The sequence below is a fragment of the Apteryx rowi genome, unplaced genomic scaffold (genome assembly GCF_003343035.1).
Source record: "Apteryx rowi isolate R43461 unplaced genomic scaffold, aptRow1 scaffold_73, whole genome shotgun sequence".
Taxonomy (NCBI): Eukaryota; Metazoa; Chordata; class Aves; order Apterygiformes; family Apterygidae; genus Apteryx; species Apteryx rowi.
Window position 1 is genome coordinate 2,721,300 of NW_020451016.1, and position 16,457 is coordinate 2,737,756.

The 16,457-nt window shown below is 41.5% G+C and overlaps 1 protein-coding gene across 2 annotated transcripts in view; it reads right to left on the reverse strand.

The window, feature by feature from the left end:
• The window catches only part of TEAD1 (TEA domain transcription factor 1), a 100,159-nt gene that overhangs the window by 20,312 nt on the left and 63,390 nt on the right, over nt 1-16,457 (reverse strand). Inside the window, exons 4-8 of one of the 2 annotated variants that reach the window (XM_026087741.1) lie at nt 11,268-11,279; nt 9,947-10,081; nt 9,707-9,753; nt 8,742-8,803; nt 6,594-6,718 (exon numbers count right to left, since the gene is read on the reverse strand). In XM_026087741.1, the coding sequence (XP_025943526.1) occupies nt 6,594-6,718; nt 8,742-8,803; nt 9,707-9,753; nt 9,947-10,081; nt 11,268-11,279 (381 nt within the window). The remainder of the gene's footprint in view (nt 1-6,593; nt 6,719-8,741; nt 8,804-9,706; nt 9,754-9,946; nt 10,082-11,267; nt 11,280-16,457) is intronic. The other variant, XM_026087742.1, reaches the window with a different exon arrangement.

Below are 16,457 nucleotides of genomic sequence, written 5' to 3' on the forward strand. Positions count from 1 at the left end.
TGCAACTGTGCTCGCTCCCTCGTTCCCTCCCTCCTGCTTTCATGTATTCCTTGCCAGACCTGCTGCCCTGCAGGAGCCAATGTAGCTAAAGCTCTTGTGGTTATTTTCATTTCCTGGGCTTTGCCGGGGGACCAGCTAAGACCTTGGCAGAGCTGTGCGCGTACAGCTCCCCAGCCACCTGCGGCTGGGAGGCCGGCAGAGGGAGCTAACAACACTACTTGGGGGTTGGATTTTTGTTTAGTCATGCAAAAATAGCACTTACTATTTTGCTGGGGATTTTTCAACAGCAGTGATGAATTTTGAGAAAAGGGAGAGAGCGTGTGTGAAGGCAACACCAAGCAAGCACGTGTGTGGCAAGATCCAGGCAGCCTTTGCAGCTGTTCGCAGCACTTAGTGTGGGCCAACTTCACGGAATAAATCATGCTCTGTTGCTCTACCCGCTGCACCACGTTTTCAGCCCGGGGCCCTCGCTCGAAGCACCAGTGCCCTGGCGCTTCAGCAGGGTTCAGAGCTGGCCCAGACGCCCGCTGCTCTCCCCAGGGCCCCGTGGGGATGGAGCGAGCGCAGAGGGCTGCTCTGATGCGCTGCTCTCAGGGCCGGAGCCTGAATCCATACTAAACCCCCTCAAAGTGGGTTCTTGGCAGTTTTAACTAGAGACACCTGGATATGAACATTTTTCAGAATCTAACATGCACTTCCCAGTGCCAGTGCAGAGCTCCCCAGGCACTGCAAACGACATGACTCCTACCTTTTGTTAAACTTTGTCTGATTTTAGATTAAAACGACCTAAAATCCCGAGTCTACCACGGCAAGACATATTCACCTAAATGTGGCTTTACTTCCTCTTCTTTTCACATAACAAATATGCTAAACAAGCACTTCTTTGTGACTAAAATGCTGAACTACTTTTTATACTGTTTATAGGGAATACAGAAAGGATAAACAATGCTTTTAACAATGCAAATTGTTCAAAGACGGAGTGGGTTTTTTTGAGAAGATCTCATTTATTTTTCATCACTTAGGTGGTTTGATTAACTTTGGTGAATTTTACTGCATTTGGCTAATGATGGCAGGCTGTTTTTATGGCCCTTTCGCAATTGCTTTCACTTTCTGGTTCTCAGGCACAATTCTCTCTGGGCTCACAAAGCCCTTTTACAACAACAATAAAACCTGAATTAAAACATAAAGAATATTTTATTTCTTCACCACTTTTTAAAATGCATTTTGAAATTTGGACCTAACACAATCTGACAGTTTGGATAGGTGGGTTAATACCAAAAATGCCTATCAATCAGGCACGTTCTTTATAGTGCTAAGACATTTTAGATGTAAAGCGGTCTGAAGTGCTTGCTGTTGAAATGAATGCAGCAGCAAGAGTGAGAAACCTTGAAGAGGGACAGAAGAAAGGGCTTTTTTTGTTGGGTGGTGATATTTTTTTCCTTGCTGGGAAGCAGGCTTGAATATATTTAGGAGAACTTGGAATTATTATCATTTCAATGTTAGAGCCTTTGAATTTTATAGCTATTTGTGTAACGGACAATTGTTTAGATCTCTTCTAATCTGCTTGCGTACTCAGTTTATATTTGTTGGGGAACATGGGATTATTTGGTTTAAGCATTTGCCCTGAACTTCCACAGAGCCACTACAGTGAAAATGGAAAGCCCCCCATTAAATAAATCCTCTCTTGAAAGCAACAGATTGGCAAATAAATTTGTTAATGTAGTGAGAATATAGTTACACAGGGTTGGCAGTAATTAAAGGTAACTAAAAAGAACTCTGGTGTTTGGATGTATGAGGGCAGATTCTGTGCACCATTTAGGAACTGTATTTGAGCACGAAGTGCCATACAAGGAATATAGAGCTTGACATTTGAAATTGCATTGATTTTCATGTAAAAGGAGGAGAAATTTTGCTCATCCTTAAATACAGAATCACTATTCCAAGATGTTGCAACTAACTTTGGCATCTTATGTCTTCCAGACTATCTTCTGCCATACAGAGTTACAGTGAAGCTTGCTTTTTGTTTCCTTTCTATAACTTTTTCTTTTGTAAATCTAACAATTTTGTGACTAGGCAAGGGAAAAAAAGTCAACAGCCCTCAACAAGTGACAGGACTCTACTGAGCACATTTCCGACCCACCAGAATGCCCACTCTAAATTAACATAACTGCCTGACATTGAGGGGCTTTTGTACTTTTAAACTCCAATTGCCATTGGAAGAACCCCAGAAATGCTTAATGCCCCACTCCTACAATGAATTCTCTGTAGGTGGACCTTTATGCCCATGCACAGCCCCATTCAAGTCGCTGGGAGTCAGCATGGGCAGACAGACCTAAATTTCTAATTGCTGTACAGGAATATAGACTGCAAGGGGCCTCCTAGGGTCATCGAGTCCTGGCCCCAGGTGCCACATCAAATAATCCTTTTTCAATAAACTTCCACGTTCCATTTTAAAGTAGAATTGCTTTATTTGCCCCCACTACTATGAGGCTTTCTAGCCTGGTTTTGTTTTTTGTGGGGGGAAGGGGGAGAGAAGGTTGCCTTTTTAAAAATAAATGTTGGAAATGCATTCCATCAAAATGATACTCGTGACATTTTCTGTGAAAAGTCAAAAGCATCATGAACATATATCTATCTCTTGCAGAAGATGTGTGCAAACTCTTACAAGATTCTTATTTAGAAGCTTATATGTATATTCATTTATAAGGTCAGCAAAGGCACAAAGGAGTACAGGATAAATTGCAACCACAGTACATGACTTAATATGCACATTGCACAGAACACTCATCTTGCCTTGCTTGCTGATTTTGGTATTTAAAAAGGAATTTAAAAAAATCCTTTCTATACCATGCAAACTGTATCTGCAATAAGATGTTGTGCTAACACAAAGAAAGATGTATAAAACCATAGGCAGAATTTGTGTTTTCTGAAACAGTGCTAAGTGAGGCTGGGGGTAGGCTGGTATCACTGAGGAGTGGATTTGGCGGCAGCTGGAAAAGTCRTTGAGGGAAGTCAGAGGTGGCCGAAGGGCAGGTGCCCCACTAGAGGCAGCACCTGCGCAGACAGCCGGGCTCCAAAGCCTCTGCCCACCCCTCAAGCAAAGACGCTTCCGTATTTAGCCATGGGAAGCAGCCACACAGTCTTGGGTTTATTTCTATGCCCTTGTTTAGGATCACACCCAAATAATCAAACTTACACAATTTGATCTAAACAATCAAATTGGAAAGAAAAAACATGGGGTATCCAGACGCCAGGAAATAACAAATGGTCACCAGCTCCTGTGTATTTACCACAGCTACAGAGTGAATTTGAAGAAGGTGCTATAGGGAACTGCCATCAGGGAGYGAGATCGGCACTCTGATTTAGCCCTGAACCGCCTGTAGCACGCACAACGTGTCCTACCTGCCTGGCTGAGTCCTGCCCGCTCCCCACCGCTTTCCTCTCTCCTCACTCTCCTCTCCCAGGCAGGAGAGGGGAAACGCCTGCCGTTTGGGGTGCAGCTGCCAGCTTTTAGCAGCGCAATCCCCTGGCTGTACCCCATCCCCGCCTCACACCTGGGATTGATACATGATAGGGAATTTACTTTTCTTTGTGCCTTATTTTTGCAACATTCCAGCATGTAAGTAACTAGGTTTTTAAAAAATAAGTATGGGTAGTTTCACACTCTTGCCTCTCTAGTAAACCTCTAGCATAAATGCATTGCACTTAAAAGGTGGGTTTTTCAGCAGCACATTTGCAAGCTAGGACAGGCTCCTGTGGGCCTCACTGTGCACCTCAGGAATTCCAGAAAATATTAGTTTATTCCAAAAAAGGCTTTACAGTATTTACATGGCTGTCCTGCGTAACCATGTTTCTATTCAGCTCTCCATTCTTTCTTTGCAACAGAAGTGGATGTGTTGCATTCCCCAGAGAGTCTGCACCTGCCTGAAAAATGAGAGCCCCAGCACGTCTCCTGAGCCTTAGGCCCACACATCGCATCTGAGTACAGCAGGCTCCAAGCCGAGCCACTGCACGTCAGAGGGGGAATACTCAGAACGTGGGACCTTAGCTGCCTTCAGTTGCCAAAGCAGCATCTTTTAGTCATTTTCAGTCAGTCAGCCATGTTGCAAATCTGCTCCCTTCCCTCAGCTAGTTTTATATCATGGATACCAGTGGTGTGACTGGCCATCACACACTATGTGGTGAAAGCACATGTGGTTTGAGAGATTTCACTTCGAAGGACAGACATAAAAGTTACTTAGCCACTGAACTGCTTCGTTCACTCTCTTTTGTATAAACGCATGCAGATACACAGAAGCCCTACGCTGTATAAACCCATGGGTTTTGCAGATGAGGTTGCATTATAAAAACCTATGCAAAAAGGATAACTAGGTGGTATAGTTAGGTGCTGGCAAAACAGTAAATCAAAATACACTTAACTGCCACTTCATTCACACACAACACAATAATGCTGAGCGTTACATGATCACATGCTGTTTTCCCGATAACCTCAAGGCACACATGTAACTTCCCTGTGTGCAGCAACCCGTATATGGCAGAGCCCATAAATCAGCAGGACACATTACATGGGGTCACTGAACCAGCGGCTCTAAAGCTGCGTATCTATAAGGCCGCCTGAGGAGAAAACTTGGGTGTTGCCTTTCTGGATCAGAAATACAAACTACTGTTTGGATGAACCTGTGGTTGGGGGTGGAGAAAGTATTCTAGCTGTGACTTAGTCTAGATGGCACTAAGATAGTGCTGGCAGGCCGGGGGAAGGGGGGTGGGAGTACTGCTTGTGCTTCTGCTGATAATGCCCATGATAGCGTGGCTGCTGCTTGCACCAGTGGTGTGCCACTGGGGAGCACAGGGAGGTCTGGGAGTGAGTCAGGGACGGTGCTGCCCGCTCAGGGGAAGAAAACACATGTATGAGTCATGCAYGATGTATAAGCGACCTGAGAAACTATTGTGCACATGCCCACTGCGCTAAGGACCAGAGACTATGGGGAAGCCCTTGCGCTATGGGTTCTGTAATCCTTACGGGGGTACTCCCTCGATACGGTAATTCTTACACAATAGGTGAAGCTAGAAAACTGTTAGAATAAACACAGAGTGGGAGTAGGACCACTGAACCTCAAGCAAGTCACTCAACTTATGTGTGACTGGGGTGGCAGTCTGCCTCAAAAACGTCCAGCCAGAGCCAGAGCCAGGACTGCAAAGGGAGACTCTGGAAATCAGGGTCCTGGGGATGTGACCAGCATGGCAGGTGGCTGCATGAAGCCCGTACAATATCAACAGCCATGTAATTAGTGAGATAAGCGTTGCCAAACACCTCTTCCCTCAAAGTTAATTCAACCTGGCAATATGCAACATTTAGCAACCCAACACATGGCCACATATTTAGTATACGAATAGCTGAGATATACTATATTTTCATTGTGATGTTTCTCTGCCAGAAGGATTCCTCTGTTGTAAGGTTTCTGGGCTATGTCTCTGATCTCCATTATGCAGGGTAAACACTCCCTGGATAACACCCCTGGCCAGAGCCCATAAATACTATGGTTTCCAATACTGAATTATAAATAGCATGTGATAGCTTTTCTCTGCTCCAAGCTACTGCATTTTACCAGAAATCTGAACAAGAAAGGCCTGTCTGTATCACCCATTCGTAACAGTATTTGCTTTCCAGAAATTATCTCAATAAAAATTCTCAGGTTCAAGCTGAAAGAAGCTTTTTTTGACTTTTTGTGACGCAGTAGAAACAGTACTACGCTGCTAACAAATGTCCAGGGTAAATACACGATGATTAATATCAAAGTTCAAGGCTAAATGGAGTAAATAAAATATTACAGCCAACTTCATAAGTTTCCCTGAAGGTACAATATCCAGACTGAAGTTTTTTTCAGTCTGAACAGAACCAAAACTCTCCCCCCCCCGCAAAAAAAAAAAAAAAAAAAAATCCAAACCTTGGATTGGAAGACGCAATGATTGGACATTTAGGTAACTAACCTCAACTTGTTCAAATTTATAATCACATTGGGAAAGGGGTGGGTTATCCTCAAGTTGTGTGCAATAAAAAGACACATTTGTTTAATTGTTTGTATCCTTCCCTACCACCACCAAAAAAAGAAAAGATACAGAGAAATGGTACGTGCTTGCATGTTTGGAAGGCATGAACCAAAATGGACTATCCCTGATACCTACAGCAAATCCCAAAGGTCAGAGTTTAAAACGGTGCCCAAGAACACGAATAATTTTTATGCAAGCCCTTACTGCTGTTTCTGTTATGAAACAAATTAAGTTTTAACTTAAAGAACTTCATTGAATCATTGTGAAAAATATGATGCAATTTGGTACTACTGCTAAACTAGGTCAACAGTGAGGGGATGTGGCATCGTGAACCATGCTTGCTTTCAGAGAGGCCAGCATTACTGCCTCTCACTTCAGCAAAAGGGAAAAAACAGAGCACAAAAGGAAGAAAATTACACTGAGCAGTAGTGAACATAGAAATACCACATGTATTCCATCCAAATTTAACCCTGGAAAGTATACGCAAGAGAGTGGGGAGCAATGGAAAAAGCAGAAAATTAGCGGACATGAAGGGTAACACTTACTGATTCGGGATCCCGCTGCTGTTCAAGGAAAGCTGAAAATTCCACCAGTCTGAGCTTGGTTGTGCCAATCGATCGACCCTGCCAAGCAGGGACTGAGGGAGCTGGAGCTGATGTAGGCTCAAATCCTAAAACAGAAGGAATTATTTTCATGAAGTTGTTGATAGTTTCTACATTTACATTTTCTAGATTAAATATAACTGGGAATCACTCATGTTGCCTTTGATCATTGATATTAGTTTTAGCAAATTATAAATTCAGAATGAGTTAAAATGGGAAAAACACAAAATAACATGTAGAAAAAAGGTCCCAACCCAGTAAGAAGGAATTTGGATGAGCTAAGAACAGTGCAAATAAAAGATCTACTTCTTTGCTTCCTTGTGGTCATAAGTCACTGCAGAATTTTTGTTTAAATTATATATTAGATTATAGAATTTTATAGAGACTTCACACAGACTTACAGCTGACCCTTTCTTGGAAACAGGCAGCAAGATACAGAGAAGATATTACTGCCTTGGGAGTCAAGAGAACGGGCTTCCATTTCTGGCTACTAATGTGCCACATGTTACAAGTAAATCACCTCTCTTTTTGCCTATTTCTTCTGCCACTCTCAATTCTTCTTTCATATTTAGAGTATAAGCTTTTCAAGGCAGGGACTGTCTCTTACTATGTATTTGCACATTGGGGCTTTGACTTCTTTTGGAGCTTTTAGGCATCATTGTATTACAGATAATAATAAATAATTACTGTAGAGAGCTGAATCATACCCTAAAGAGAAAAAAAAAAGCTTTTAAATTGATAATAAAGAGGGAATGACATGATCTAGAGAGAGAAGGGATGTTAACCACCAACTCTAATTCACCTCAAGAGAAAGAATAAACACTATCTCTTGCTCCCCATTGTGGAAAATTAGATGAGAAGGAAACAAAATAGTAAAGGAAGAGGAGAAAGACAGCAACTGGAAGGCAGTGACAGATCTCAGGAGAGAAGCAGGCACAAGTAAGGTAGGGGTGAGGCATCAGGGGTTAGAAAAGCAAGATAATCCTGAGTTGGGTTGAGCCCAAGTGAGAGGTCAAAGGAATTGTGTATTTTTATCTCATAATGGGAGTTCAGTACATGACTCCAAACCTCAAATTTAGGCAATGAAGGTTTGAGGCTTGTATGGAACAGGGAATTACAACAGTCAAAACTTGCCTGCCTAAACATGAACAGGAATTCTAATGAAGTAAAAACACACAAATGGTTTTTGACTGTTTTAGAAATCCTAATAATCATATTTTGAAAGAAATTATGGAAGAAAAAGGTGAAGATGATCAAGATGTCTTGACTTCAAAGAACAACATTAGGAAGATCAAGAAAAAAGAAAAAATCAGGGACACAGAGACATAGCCTTTGCTTTAGCATAACATAGCAGGAAGTTATAAAAAAAACCAACAAAAATGGTTAAGAGCCAGAAAACAGCAGGTTAAACAATCAGAAGCATGGTGTAGTTTGGTGATGGAGATGTTAAGTTAGTTGCCATCTACAAAGAAATAATGATCTTCCCTGAAATTAGCAATGAAACAAAGTTGGGAAAAGGAGTAGGGAAGTAGCCAAGGAAAAGGCTTGATCAATTCAAGCAAGAGAAGTCAGAATAAACATTAGGTATCTATCAAAGTGGTACTAGGCACAGCAGGGACCTTCAAGAGGGGAGAGTTATCAACAACCAGATTCACAGAGATGTTTTATACTTAAGACTAAACATAAATGCTTTTGGAACAGTTTCAGCCACCATTTAAAATAAACTGAGGCTTATTCTCATTAGAGATGGAAGCAAGATTTAGCTATTAAAATACAAACATGCATCCTATTATTCATTTTATTTTTTACAAGCTGTTTTCCTATGATATGAAACGGTGACTGGAGATCACATATCACAATTCTTCACACATATATTAGTGTTTCCTACCTAAAACTAAAAAGGAACCCCAGTGATTTTCCCTCATATATAATCAGATACTTTTACACTGCTTTTTGGTAGGGACAAGTTTTGGGTTGGATACAGGAGACATTAGATACAGAGTAGTGGCTCTGTCCACCTCAGGAATTAAAACATCACATTCAGTACACAATTCAAGTCTTTTTAAAGGAGACCATAAACTGAAGAATTACCTGAAATGGGAGCTGTGACCGATGGCTGTATAGGATAGGCCTGCTGAACGAATGGCTTTACACTGGAATAAATAGTTATACAAAAATCATATACCACGCCACTCATAGCTTATTCCATTAGAGTCACATAGTATAAGAAAATACATAGTTAATGACCATTACCCACAAATATATTGCCTCCTTACACCCCGTATTTAAAAGACAGGCAATAAAGAGATAACAGAGAGAAGGGGGCATGAGAATTGCACTAAACATCTTTAAGCCCGGAGCTTGCCAGCGGTCAGCTACGTACGAGGAAACCATTGCGGGACATGCCTTGACCCGCTTTACACAAGATTGCTCTGACTCCCTATTAATCCAAACAACAGTGAACTGCAGGGCCACAAAGACTCCCACTGACCTAAAGGGAATAAGGTGGGGAGAATTTGAAAAATAAGGCAGGGAGATGTTGCTGGACCRGAGACCACTGCAGGGCTAAAAATGCCTGAAGGAAGGGCAAAGACTTCCTTCCCCACATGGTGCTGTGGGTATCGAGGTGCCAAGGACTGGTGACCCTCGGTGAACACAAAGAGGCCTCAAGTGGTCTTCCTCTGCCCTGCAGGAAAAAAGTTCCCTTTTCCTCTAGTATCACTCATATATTTAAACAGGGCTTGTCCTGGAAACTTATTCACAGGCAAAACCTAATCAGACGCTTCCCTTGCATTATCGCTCCAYCTTACCATGGGAGAAAAAAGCGTGTTACCATTAGGTGTTCAGCATCAGATTTGAGGTCTGGGATCCCTTCTAACTTTTTGAACACGAGTTCACTTCGCTGTAAAGACTCTTTCTTTCCATACAGTTATCTTTTCCTTCTTTTTAGAAAGATTTGTAAATTTTTGCCTCAGSCAAAATTTATCCTCAGGCAGCAAACTCCACAAGCCAGCCCCACAGTGCATATAGAAGGACATTCTATTTTTCAGACTTACTCTTGCGAGGATCCAGGCTGCCCCGTTTGGATCATGCCCGGCCAAAACTGAAAGAGGAAAAACAAACAAACAGACCCACAATTGTTTTCTTTGTTGAAAGGTTTGGGATATTTCTGAACACGTAGGATTCCTCTTGCAAACACAAATGAAAGCATTAATCCATTCACTCAGCCTTAGTTTTCTACTGACCATTTTTAGAAAACACAGGGATTTTGGGGGGGGACTCAGCTAACAACTTACCCCAGGTGCCCCAGGAAACGTAGGACGGGGAATTCCTGGCAGGCCCAACTTGTTGTGAATAGCAGTAGCTGAGACTATCTGAGCTGATGACATTGCTGCCATGTGCTGGAGTGCTTTGTCCTTTGCTGTCTGATCCTTTAACATGACAATTACATGGAGTCTTAAAACATTTGGCACAACAAATGATGTTAAATAATTGCAGCTACAAGCACATAACTAAAAACTTAAAAAGCCACACAGAAAATGCAAAAATAGCAAACCATGCAGGAAAAAAATACAGCACAGAGGCTAACACTCAAACTACCTCAAGGCAAAACCTCCTCTCAGACATGCGTGGCAGACCTGAACTCTCAGTCTGCTCTCCCAGCTCGCAGGAGGCTCTGGGAGGGCAAACTGCTGCCCACTTATTTACATGGGCAAATTCTGCTGATTTTATATCAGGCTCAACTGAAAATGGTCTGCTGCTAAGGCTCTGCCTGCAGGACAGGGATCACTGAGATTTGAGCTCTATCATTTTGATCTAAGAGAAGTTTGCCTTTAATATTACACTTTAAAATGAGAACACAGAACTGCAACTGACTTGTGAACAATGACAGATTTTTCTTCATGCTTACAAGTTTAGAAACATTTCAAATTCTGTTTCACAACAAGTACTTTATAAGTTGGATCACAAAAACATAAATGACATTTTAAACTTCCAGTTGTGGTATTTTACTAATTTTTAGTGTTCCCAAAGAACACAATTAGCCATAAAATCTCTGCTGTTTTCAAGTATATAGAAACAAGTTTAAGAAAAGACGGTTTATGACTGATTACTTGTATTAACGCAGCACTTGAAGTCCTAGTCACTGCCAATTGTGTATGATCACAGAATAGAAAAAGAAAGTCTCTAATGCAACMGAATTAACTACGTGGATATTTTAGGTCAGATAAAATAAGTAAATAGTAGACTGTTACTATTTGGTCAAGAAGGGTTCCTCATCTCCAGTACTGTATGAGTAAGTGCTAATATTTAGGTACATGACTTAGAAGGAAGGAACACAAGCAATATTAGGCAAGGATTTTTTTTGTTTTTCTGGTTTTACTTTACAAGCAAAGTAGCAAGCATGCTGGCAAGAGATGCATGCTCTTATATATGGTATATGACTCTGCACATATGCTCCCCCTAAAGCTTGTATGTAGTAGTACTATAGGTGAGCAGTTTCTTCCTTTGAATAGCTCCTTTAGAAACAGCACAGGCTGAAAGTACAGAAAAAGCTAGCCAAAAATTCTGCCAAGCACAGCTAAGGTACATAATACTTGGTTTAGTTAAAATACTTACCATGCTTGTTACCTGGATACAACAACAAACAGTTTATTAAAATGCTTGTGTAGAATAGCAGATTTTTAGCAAAATATGAACAGAATAATAAGAAACAAAGGAAGAGCAGTTTGCTCAACATTAAATATCAGGTTTAAACAAATGCCTCATTTTCACCTAGGGACTGATTCATTAAAAGAAAGAAAAAAAAAGAAAAAGAAAACCAAAACACTGGGGAAAACAACCCCCATCTCCATGTGTGAAAGCTGCAGATATCAAATGAAGAGGATTGTTGCTGAACTTGTTTCCCCAAGCTTTAAAAGGAGCCTCTGCAGGCTTTGCTGGGAGCTGCAGCCGGGCATCCGCTCACTCAGGAGAGCAGCGGGTGGAGCAGGGGAGCAGCTGTTCCCAGCAGTGTCCCCCCTCCGCACCTTGCAGGATTCAAGGCAGAAATTCAGTCAGGTGCAGCGCTTCTAGTAGCAGCAGTAACATCTGCGGACTCATCTGCGCTTCCTCCTGTACAGCCCCCAGGGAAGGGGCCGCGCGCAACACGGCTCCTACAAAAGTCACGCTGCCAGGGAGAAAAGGGAGGTGGGGAGCAGTGCAGGACCGTGCTTTCTGCCCTTTCCAAAGCAAGGGACTACCTAAGTTCACCTGACAATACATCTGCACGGCAGCTTCTACCCTACCACTGCGCCATGGACAGAAGGGGGGGAACATGCTGTCCACTAGCATTTGGGTGAACAAAACTTGGTTGTTTTATCAAGTTGTAGCTTTCCCTTATAACTATGAACATTTTAATTGATAAGAGCTGGAAGTCAGCTCATGACTCTTCCTGCTGCTGGCACTGACACCTACAGGCTGACAAGGCAGGAAGGGGTGCTAGGAGGGGTCAAGGATGGGATGTTTTACTGGCTGCTTTCTGATGCCTGCAGCTGGCAGGGCTAAAATGTGCTACAGTGGGTGAAAACAAGTTGCTGTCTCCTGAGATCCATGCAGCTCTCCAGAAAGCCAACTTCTCCATCCTCCTGCACAGTAAAAAGGACTTGCTTGAGGAATCTCCTTATTTTCATGCGTTTTCATGATGAAGGTATCGTGAAAACGCATGAAAATAAGGAGATTCCTCAAGCAGTACCTGTGGTCTCTTTGGCTTTGGCACGCACTATGAAGATAGTGGCTCCACCAGGCCTTTCTGTCCCCTTTTCCTTATTTTTTGTTAGGCTAGCTGGCTTGGAAATGCCAAACCATACAAGTCTTGCACCCAGTCAGCTAAATCATAACAAAAACAAACATACAGGGGATCAGTATCCTGTGTGTGAAATGTGTGATTTGAGAGATGCCCTGTACATGTGCCTCTGGGTCCTAGTAACCTCCCCAACTATGTGAACTCTGCTTTTGGGATTACCTTGTTATTCTGCAGAACATTTTGCCGCATCACAGCCTCATCTCCAGCACCGCCTCGTCACTACAGCCAGCCAGCTGTGTCAGTGGCAGCACACAAAAACGCAGCTAATTCTTGTGCTCTCCTCAAGTTCCCAAACCCATACTGTTCTGCTGCTATAATGGGCTTATTATTTGGTGGATCTAAACTACAGAAGAATTTAAAAGTAAAGGCTTTGCTAGTGACATAAAAGTCCGTTTCTGGGAGCTGCTTGAGCCCAGGGCAAATTATATACCTACGATGTGGTTCATCTCGCCTCGCTTCAGCCATGTAAGTGGCTCCAGTCTAAGGAAGATGTCTAACCTCACACTATTGTCAGTGAAGAAGCACCTCCAGGAGACAATTTACCTCTTCCTAAATAGACATCTAAAGCAACTGGAAGGCATTACTTTCTGGAGGTTGCTATCTCTGCCCAAAGATTAGAATAGGAGCCTAGACACCCARCTTCTACCTGGCAACAGTTATGCCACGTAAATCCCACCCTGACAGATGAACTGAATAGAAATTTGTAAAGACTTACACTTCCTTCAAGACTTACGCTTCCTGTTTGTTCACAGGAGCAGGAACTTTGAAACTGTCTTGRAGGGTCTGCTGCCCTCCATTAGCAATAAGCCTGACACTGCTTAATTTCAGGAGCAGCAACAGGGATTGTTGGCAGGAGGTAACACCTGCCGTTTCATGAGACAAGAAGGGATGCCCCTTGCCTCTTGCCATTTGGTGCCTTTCGCCCCAGAACGTCCTGCGTTTTGTGGTGGCCATTCATTTCATCCTCTTGGACATTTTCAGGAGGATGGAGAGACAGCAAAAATGCATAGGATGACAGCTCAGAAATGCAGCCCTTGTGATACGGCTACAGTCTTGAGGAATTTCAAGGACTCCTATAAAGTTTCCCAGTAAGTCGCAAATCTGCCAGCTCCATTGCATGTTAGCAGGCTCTGGCTAACACACATCAAGGGGAAGTTCCACCTTTTGTAGGCTTAGGAACCTCTGCATAGTCAGAAGAATAGTCCCCCCCCCCCCAAAGTTACTGTAATTTCACATTCAAACACAAAAGAAATCAAATTCAAAATCAAATACAAACATATAAGAGGTCCTGACGTCCATTGGTACAAAGTGTTTTAGCTCCAWGAAAGTTTTGGAGAGCTGCAAGGTGGTGGCCTGTACTTCTATAATCAGGCAGACATGCCAGTCTTCAAAAAGAAATGGGAAAACCACACTTAAAAGTTGTTTATTTAAATTGAAATATGACCTTGTCTGTCACTTAAAAAAACAAATATATGTACTTTTTAAAGCTCGAATGGAGAGTGCATGTAACCAGGAGGGAATGAGGCTTTCCACCTATCACTGCAATGCAGCCACTTCTGGGATGAAACTTAGTAACTGATTAATAACACACAATGGTATTACATCACAGTTTAGGCAGCAAGAGAAGTAATATATCCAATTAAAACGGCAGGGGTAATTTAAACAGGCAGATTATAGTAATTACCCAGGTTGGAATTTGGCCAGGACAAATGGGTTAACACCCCTACTCTGAATGGGAATGTTGTGGGATTTTTAACAACTGCAAATAGTTAAGACTTTGATTTCCTATCTTGTCCAAGACGTAAAGGGTTTGATTTTGCACTCACTCATGCTGCTGTGTAAATCTGGAATAAATCCTTTCAGCTCAATGAGGTTTATACTGATGTAAGTAAAATAAAAATTTGGCCCAGAATATGCAGTGCTGCAGCGCACCACGCTGAGGTCCGGCAGAGGCCTGGGGGAACAGTATCTCCTACCGAATCATTAACTCCTGACGGAGCTTTAGGTATTTCTTGGATATGTCCCATCTGGCACTGACCTGGCTTGACCCTACTTAATTTATGAGCTCTGACAGGATTGCTGCCGCCCAGGAATGACACTGTAGTAAGTAACAGACTTCACTTTTAAACTGCTGTCTTCCTCTCTCCTTATAAAAGTCTTCTATGCTTTGCTACATAATTAGTAGTATTGCTGAGCCGGATTAAGAGTGCTATCAGTGGAAATGTGGACTAGTTCTACTGACTCTCTAAAATGTCATCATTGTAATGGAGATCGGGATCTGTTCCATGTTTTAGCTGACTATCTCTGACTGCAGTTGCAAACATTTGGTTTTCATAAGGGGTAAGCTCTAAGACTCTAATGCAAGGATGTAACTTTTAATGAATCAGGCCCTTGAGTTCTACTTTTCACCCGTTAGTTTTGGGATACAAAATACACAGTTAAATTAGATAAGAAAAATTCCCCAGTATCATCCAATTATAAATCGCAGTATCCATAAAAGCCCCATGTGAAACAAGACTTCTACATCACAAGCACAAGAGGATTTGTGCTTGACTTTCTTTTAATTCAACATAAACAGTAGAATAATTCAATGAATCAGTTCAAACTAGTTCTACAGCAAAAAAATAAAAACTGTTATCCTAAAATGGTAAATGAGGCTTTGAATACCATGTTATCTATGACTTTGGAAAAAAAAATCTAAGACAGTATGAAAGATTAAGTACAACAGAATACAATATTAATTCAAGAAACCCCAAAACCTGTACCAATATTTCAAATATGAAACTTTCTGGTAAGGAATAAAATATGACATAAGAGAGGAAACAACAATTTGCTCACAAAATTACAGTAACGCTAACATAAAATAGTTTCCCAATAAGCAATTTTGCAGATGTTATTTCTGCTCAGATCTTGTATTGATTCAAATAACCTTTGCAATAATTAGCTGTAGCTCAAAAAAGATAAACAAATCATGAAAATATACAATTGTTCTGGACAAAAGATAGAGAGCACTTCAGTGTTTCTAGCCCTGATCTCCAATTTGCTTATTATTAGAGAAGACAGGAGTAAATACAAAAGCTGGCTATTTCAGCCAGGCAATAGCTAATGCCAAGAAGAGAATGCGCATTCAAAGCTGTCCCAACTTGCTGCCTAATGAGTAGCAATTAATCCATCTTATTGTATTTCAAAATGCTGAAGACTCCATTCACATCAAAGGGAATTTTTCAAGGCTTTTATCATTGTTCATTTAAAAAGTATAGAGCTATCTTTAGCATTCTATAATTGACAACAATATTTTCTTTTTATCCCTCAATGCAGAATGTAGAATAATGGATTTTAAAACATGTAATACATGAACCGTAGGCATTTTAATGTTTCTTTTTGTGTCTGTCTAATTAATCTTGCACTATGAAAAAATATCTAAAATGAAAGTCTAAGATAGACGTATATGCTGCTGTGAAGACCTTTACTCTCTATTTAGGCACAACTTCCAATGCACCTTTTTTCCTGAATAAACAGAGGTAATTTTGGCTCCCTGTCAGTGCAAAGGTGGGAAATGCTGCAACCTGACGCTATGGACTGGTACATTTGAGGTGGAAAAACAACATCAGAAAGTAAAAATTCTGCTTTTCCTCCTCCAGTCTCTGAGTGAGAGGAAATGTCACAAAGAGGAACTGCCTCTCAGATCCATCTCTAAGGACTCCTTTATTCCAACCTCTCTTAGCTCTTTCATGAGATGAAATTTCTCCAACCTCAGAAAGATTTTAATAATCTCAGACAAGTAAGACAAAATCTCTAAAAACTGTTTTCCCGTAGTAAAAGAAATTAAAATGTTTAACATCCCTGGAAGGGCTGATGGGACATTCTGTATTGGTGGTCCTGAAATGTAGCAATAGCACAGGTAAAAATTCTCCTTCTTGCAGGCTAAGGATTCATCAATCCAAGTGACTGTTGGTATCTGTTAT